Here is a 7,742-nt window from a genome sequence, read left to right on the forward strand (position 1 = left end):
GTCCGTTTGTTGATAGTGCTAACCTTGACGTAAGTTAGGTGCACGGTTTGTGCCGAATGTACCATAGGCTCAGAAATTGTTTTGGACGCACCTGATGGTCCTCCTAGGTGACGTGGGTCATGTGGAATCTCAATTCGGTGCATTTGAAAACAGTGTTAGTGTCGGTGCAAGACAAGTGCACGGTTTGCGCCAAACATACCATAGGCTCAGAAACCGTTTTGGACGCACCCGATGGTACTTCTAGGTGATGAGGCACAAGTACAAGCTCATTTTGGTCTATTTAGAGCTAGTGCTAATCTTGACGTAAGATAGGTGCACCATTTGCACCAAACGTACCATAGGCTCAGAAATCGTTTCGGACACACCTGATGGTACTCCTAGGTGACGATGCTCAAGTGGAAGCTCGTTCTTGGTCTGTTTGGAGATAGTGCTAACCTTGATGTAAGTTAGGTGCACAGTTTGTGCCGAACGTACCATAAGCTCAGAAATCATTTTGGATGGACCTGATGGTACTCCTAGGTGACGTGGGTCCTATGGAATCGCTATTTAGTGCGTTTGAAGACAGTGTTAGTGTCGGTGCAAGATGGGTGCACGGTTTGCGCCAAACGTACCATAGGCGCAGAAACCATTTTGGACGTACCCGATGGTACTCCTAGGTGACGAGGCTCAAGTGCAAGCTCCTTTCGGTCTATTTAGAGATAGTGCTCATCTTGACGCAAGATAGGTGCATGGTTTGCGCCAAACGTACCAGAGGTTTAGAAATCATTTCGGACGCACCTGATGGTACTCCTAGGTGACGAGGCTCAAGTGGAAGCTCGTTCTCAGTCCGTTTGGCGATAGTGCTAACCTTGACGTAAGTTAGGTGCACGGTTTGTGCCGAACGTACCATAGGCTCGGAAATCATTTTGGACGCACCCGATGCAACTCCTAGGTGACCTGGGTCATATCGAATCTCGTTTTGGTCCGTTTGGAGATGGTGTTAGTGTCGGCGCAAGACAGGTGCACAGTTTGCGCCAAACATACCATAGGCTCCGAAACCGTTTTGGACGCACCCGATGGTACTCGTAGGAGACGAGGCTCAAGTGCAAGCTCGTTTTGGTGCGTTTAGAGATAGTGCTAATCTTGACGCAAGTTAGGTGCACAGTTTGCGCCCAACGTACCATAGGCTCGAAAATTATTTCAGACGCACCTGATGGTACTTCTAGGTGACAAGGCTCAAGTGGAAGCTCATTCTCAGTCCGTTTGGAGAGAGTGCAAACCTTGACACAAGATAGGTGCGCGGTTTGCGCTGAACGTACCATAGGCTCGGAAATCATTTTGGAAGCACCTGATGGTACTCCTATGATGGGACAAGGGGTTGTTCCTGATCTTTTGGTGAGTGTGGATAAACTCGATTTGGGGTGGATTCGGCGTTGGCTGTCCGACTACAACGGCCACAAGGTTGCTGCGCCTTAGCAACAGGTACACCGGCTCCGATTGTGATGTTCTTGCCGTGCCAAGAACACCAAGAACCTGCAAGCAACCGAGAACAAGCAAGAACAAGATGAACAAGCAAATAACTCACGGATTTAAGCCAAAGGCTGAATCTGAATCACAAGTTGGGGTCTTGAAACAAGCAAATCGGGTGGTCTAGCCGACACACGCGTTTACAAGGAAGAAGCAGCAGCTATCTTGCATCTAAACAAAACCCACCCTCATTCTGATGGCTGCTGGCTCTATTTATAAGGAGGAGAGCACAAGGGGGAGTGGGAAACCCTAATCTGGGCGTCCCTCAAAGGGCTGTAGTCAGTACAAGGCCCAAGCCCAAGCTGTAGGTCTCTGCGTCCTTTGGCTTGCTGCGCACAGCTTCGGTAGATTCTGATAGTGGGGTTGGACCCATGTGAAAGAGGACGACGCGCTCTTTCCAACAAGTCAAAAACCAGCTTCATTGGATCTCGTATCAAGGAGTTATGGTACTTTTGATGGAGTGTCCCCTGCTGTCTTGAGATGAGCTGCGCGCCCCATTAATGATGATTCCCACTTGTTCGGCTGCTCCATCCTCATCATGGGGTCTAAACATGAGGCAATGGAGTCTTGACCATCATTCCTAAGAATAAGACAATCATCACCATGATTTAGTAGCATCCAATTCTGAGACGAGTTTGTATGAACAGCAAGGAACGACTTTACCTGATAATTAAGTTGTCGTGCTCGAGCTCTTGTCATCGGACCTTGTTGTGCAGCAGGTGTGGTTGTATCCATGGAAGGGATGTCCTCATCATCCTCCCCTTCTTGCATTTGAGTCGTCCTCGACTCTAGTTCATCCTCTTCTCCCAAATATGGCTTCAAATCTGCAATGTTAAATGTGGGGCTAACCCCAAAAGCTGCAGGTAGCTCAAGTTTGTACGCATTATCATTAATCCTTTCTAACACTTTAAAAGGACCATCGGCTCTAGGCAGCAACTTAGACTTTCGCAAATCAGGGAACCTATCTTTTCTCAAATGGAGCCAAACTAGATCACCAGGTTCAAAAATGACATGTTTCTTCCCTTTGCTACCAGCTAGTTTATACTTTGCATTCATGCACTCTATTTTCTCTTTAGTGGTTTCATGCAATTTTAAGATCAGTTCAGCACGTTGTTTAGCATCAAAGTTCACTCGCTCCGAGGTCGGAAGAGGTAACAAATCAATAGGAGCACGTGGCACAAACCCATAAACTATCTCAAAAGGGCTTTTCTTAGTGGTAGAATGCTGTGAACGATTATAAGCAAACTCAACATGAGGCAAGTACTCTTCCCACATTTTTATGTTCTTTTTCAAAACAGCCCTAAGCAAAGTAGATAATGTTCTATTGACAACCTCAGTTTGTCCATCAGTTTGGGGATGACAAGTAGTGGAAAATAAAAGCTTAGTCCCTAGCTTAGCCCACAAAGTTCTCCAAAAATGACTAATAAATTTTGCATCCCGATCAGAAACAATGGTGTTAGGCACACCGTGCAATCGAACAATCTCACGAAAGAACAAATCAGCAACATGTGTAGCATCATCGCCCTTATGACATGGTATGAAATGTGCCATTTTAGAAAATCTGTCCACAACAACAAACACACTATCCCTCCCCTTCTTTGTTCTAGGCAGTCCTAAAACAAAGTCCATTGAAATATCTTCCCATGGTGCACTTGGAATAGGAAGAGGCATGTATAAACCATGAGGATTAAGGTGTGACTTAGCTTTCTGGCATGTTGTGCAGCGAGCAACGAACCTCTCCACGTCTCTCCTCATCTTGGGCCAAAAGAAATGACCAGCAAGGATGTCCACTGTCTTTTTCACACCAAAATGTCCCATGAGTCCTCCTCCATGCGCTTCCTGCAACAATAACAAACGCACGGAGTTAGCTGGAATGCATAGCTTGTTAGCTCTAAAGACAAACCCGTCGGTGAGGACGAATCTGTTCCATGTTTTCCCCTCTTGGCAATTCAGCAATACATCTTTGAAATCATTGTCATGTGCATATTGTTCCTTAATAGTTTCCAAACCAAAGATTTTAAAGTCAAGTTGTGAAAGCATGTTGTAACGTCTAGACAAAGCATCAGCAATTATATTTTCCTTCCCCTTTTTGTGTTTGATGACATAAGGAAAGGACTCGATGAATTCAACCCACTTGGCATGTCTACGGTTCAGTTTTGCTTGACTACGGATGTGTTTCAATGATTCATGATCAGAATGTATGACAAACTCTTTGGGCCACAAATAATGCTGCCATGTTTCCAAAGTCCAAACTAGAGCAAGCAATTCCTTATCATAAGTAGAATAGTTCAAACTAGGGCCACTCAACTTTTCACTGAAATACGCCACAGGTTTTCCCTCTTGTAACAGCACACCACCCAACCCAATTCCACTAGCATCACATTCAAGCTCAAAGGTTTTGTTGAAATCAGGAAGTTGGAGTAACGGTGCATGAGTTAACTTATCTTTGAGCGTGTTGAAAGCATCCTGTTGGGCTGCAGCCCAAGTGAAGGTTGCACCCTTCTTGGTGAGTTCATGCAGCGGGGCTGCAATGGTGCTGAAGTCCTTCAGAAATCGACGGTAGAAACCAGCAAGTCCTAGAAAACTCCGCACTTGTGTGACCGTGCAGGGAACAGGCCAGCTGTGTATGGCCTCAACCTTGGCTTGATCAACTTCGATTCCCTACGGTGTCACAACATATCCAAGAAAAGAGACTCGATCTGTGCAAAAGGTGCACTTCTCAAGATTGCCAAACAAGTGTGCATCCCGTAGAGCATTGAAAATGGCACGCAAATGATCAAGATGTTCCTCTAATGATCTACTATATATCAAGATGTCATCAAAGTATACCACTACAAATCTGCCAATAAAAGAGCGTAAAACCTCGTTCATTAATCTCATGAAAGTGCTGGGTGCATTAGTCAATCCAAAGGGCATGACAAGCCATTCATATAAACCAAACTTAGTTTTAAACGCTGTTTTCCATTCATCTCCTGGCTTCATACGAATCTGGTGGTAACCACTACGCAAATCAATTTTAGAGAACACAATTGAGCCACTCAATTCATCAAGCATATCATCTAACCTTGGAATAGGATGACGATATCTGATTGTGATGTTGTTTATCGCTCTACAATCAACACACATGCGCCATGATCCATCCTTCTTAGGAACTAAAAGCACGGGAACGGCACAAGGGCTAAGAGACTCACGCACATAACCTTTGTTGAGCAATTCTTGTACTTGTCTCTGAATCTCTTTTGTCTCGTCTGGGTTGGTCCTATACGGCGCACGATTAGGCAAGGAAGCCCCAGGGATGAGGTCAATCTGGTGTTCAATCCCTCGAATTGGTGGCAGCCCCGGTGGTACCTCCTTTGGAAAAACATCGGCATACTCCTGCAAAAGATTAGTGACAGCAGGAGGCAAAGAAATAGATGTATCTTCGAGTGAAAATAAAGTTTCTTTGCAAACCAAAGCATAGCAAACAGTAGTACTAGCATCAATCTCATCCAAATCAGATTTGGTGGCAAAGTAACAAGAGCCTTTCAGCTTGATCTCATTTTTATTATGATGAACAGATTTGCTAGACTTCTTCTTATGTTTCTCAAGTTCATTAGCGACAATCTGATTTTCACTAGCAACAGCCTAATTCTTAAGTTTGCTAGATCTAGCAAGTTCATCTCTTAGAATAGACTCAGGGGACATGGGGTGCAACACAATCTTCTTGTCATTTTGCACAAAAGAGTATTGATTTGTTTTACCAGAGTGCAAGGAATCTTTATCAAACTGCCATGGTCTACCTAACAACATAGAGCATGCTTGCATAGGCATAACATCGCAGTCAATGGAATCATGATAAGAACCAATGGCAAACTCTACCCTTACCAATCGGGTTACCTTCACCTTGCCGCTGCTGTTAAGCCACTGAATGTAGTAAGGCTGCGGGTGTGGTTTTGTGCTCAATGAAAGCTTCTCCACCATTTCAGCACTTGCCAAGTTGTTGCAGCTTCCTCCATCTATGATCACACGGCAAGAGCGTTCCTTGATCACACACTTGGTTTGAAACAAAGTGTGGCGCTGATTTTGTTCAGCCCTCTCCATTTGGGCACTTAGCACCCGCTGCACCACGAGGCTCTCATAGTGCTCAGCAGCTTCAGCCCCAATGTGCTCTTCGTCTTGTTGGAAATCATCTCCTTTCGCTACATTGTTAGCAGCAAGCAAAGCATATGTTTCTTCATCAAAATCACTAGCAGAGGAATACCCACCATCAGCTCGCACAACCATCACACGTGTGCTTGGGCAGTCCTTGCGTACGTGGCCATATCCTTTGCAGCGTAGGCACTGAATATCCCTTGTTCTCCCCGTGGATACCACCGAGGATGAACTCTTGGCAGATGTAGCCGTTGCTCCTCTAGTTGGTTCACTTGGGCATGGTACAGAATTTGTTGTAGAGGAGCGTGGCTTGATGGTCGAGGAAGATTGTGGGGGTGCACGCGTTGACGGTGCAGCAGCATTGGAGAGTGTCCACGGGCTAGCACGACCTGCAGGAATGTTAGCCCTCATGCTAGCTTGTCGTCCCTGCACTTCTCGTTCAGCTTTACAAGCAAGGTGAAATAAACGATTGACAGAATTATATTCCTTATAAGCTAGAATGTCCTGAATCTCCCGGTTCAGCCCACCCATAAATCTAGCTATGGCACCATCCTCATTTTCCTCTAGCCCGCAACGAAGCATACCCATTTGTAGCTCTTGATAGTACTCTTCTACAGATTTGGATCCTTGCCTCAATTGTTGCAACTTATGTAAAAGATCACGGGCATAATAAGAAGGAACAAATCTGGCCCGCATGACCCGTTTCAAAGCATCCCAAGTTGGTGTGTTATTTGGGTTCTTACGATGGTATTCAGACCACCAAACAGAGGCAAAGTCAGTAAACTCACTAGTTGCAGCCCTAACACGTTTGTCCTCAGGGAAATCATGGCAAGTAAATTTCTGATCAACAGCTAATTCCCAACTAAGGTACATATCAGGATTATACCTCCCATCAAAAGCAGGTATGGTGAATTTAATCTTGCCAAATGAGTCATCGGCATGTACCTCTTGCCGTGGTCGGCGAGGACCTGTCTCATGGCGGCGGCGATGTTGTTCGATGCGTCGATGACCATTCAGCTCCTCATCAAGCTCAGTGTCCGTTGTATATTCTTCTTCATCATGACCAGCAGCACTGCCCATGGTGTTGTTGTTGTTGTGATTGCGTCGTTTGAAACCATCACAGCGATTCTGTTCCATCCTCTCCAATCGCTCCAAGACACCTACAAGAGATGTATTAACAGAACCAAGAGTGCCTTCCAAGGAAGCCAACTTGGTGTTGGTCTCAATCTGAGCCGTCTCCAATTGACCAAGGCGCTCATTGGTGACACGAACATCCTCATCAAGGTGTTCAGCATGGAGCCTCACTTTGCGTTCAAAGTGTTGCAGCAAGGCTTTTGATCGAGGTGATTGTGGAGGGGTCCTTTCACCTTCTCCTGCCATGGTTAGTATGTAGCAAGGGAATCACAAGAAAATATGTCCTACCAACTAACTGAATTAGGTGGCAACAATTTTCATTCTCTCAGCATGTGCAACCGAGTTCTTACATGTCCTTACCTTGTTATGCAGATGGTGTTGGCGACGACAAGAACAACACAAGTAGTAGCAAGTAGAACCCTGTGATGTTGTAGATAATTTGTGGAGCTGTAGGTGGCTTAAAAAAATCAAGGTACAGCTGGAACCACGTTAGTCAATGCAAGTTGAATAAGTGTTCAAAGATAGTATCGTGCTGGTCCTAGGCTAACCCGTGCTAGAGACGCGAGCCTAGACACAAATGTTGTCACCGGACAGTAGCAAACAATGGAAATGATGAGAGTAAATAGCATCAACTTAACCCTTCTTTTTTCTTTCTTTCTTTCTTTCTTTCCTCCTTTTCCTTTCTTTTTCTTTTATATTTTCTTTTCTTTTCTTTTCTTTTCGACAAGTAGCACAAACTGAACTTTTGCAATATGATTATAACAAGAATGCAGCAAGTAGCATAGACTTTCTTTTACTAGGGATAAGGATTGCAACAAGTAGTACAAATATGCAATTTGAACTCTCTTATTTTCAGAACTGAGTGTACTCAGATTTGCACCAAAAGGATAGGTGCATAAGGTAGTGTTTGTGTAGGCGCGGCTGAAGGTGATGGTGGTGAGGGTTTTAGTGAAAAGGTGGAGAGAGCAGCG

At 45.0% G+C, this 7,742-nt stretch overlaps 1 protein-coding gene across 1 annotated transcript; it reads right to left on the minus strand.

The window, feature by feature from the left end:
• Nucleotides 1-5,280: 5,280 nt before the first annotated feature.
• LOC136516494 (uncharacterized) lies at nucleotides 5,281-7,048 on the minus strand (the record flags this gene model as incomplete). The annotated part of the gene is made up of 1 exon (XM_066509897.1): nucleotides 5,281-7,048. A coding segment is annotated over exon 1 (1,737 nt), but the record flags the coding sequence as incomplete, so codon positions are not given.
• Between the last annotated feature and the right edge of the window lie 694 nt (nucleotides 7,049-7,742).

Source organism: Miscanthus floridulus, chromosome 17 (assembly GCF_019320115.1).
Source record: "Miscanthus floridulus cultivar M001 chromosome 17, ASM1932011v1, whole genome shotgun sequence".
Classification (NCBI taxonomy): Eukaryota; Viridiplantae; Streptophyta; class Magnoliopsida; order Poales; family Poaceae; genus Miscanthus; species Miscanthus floridulus.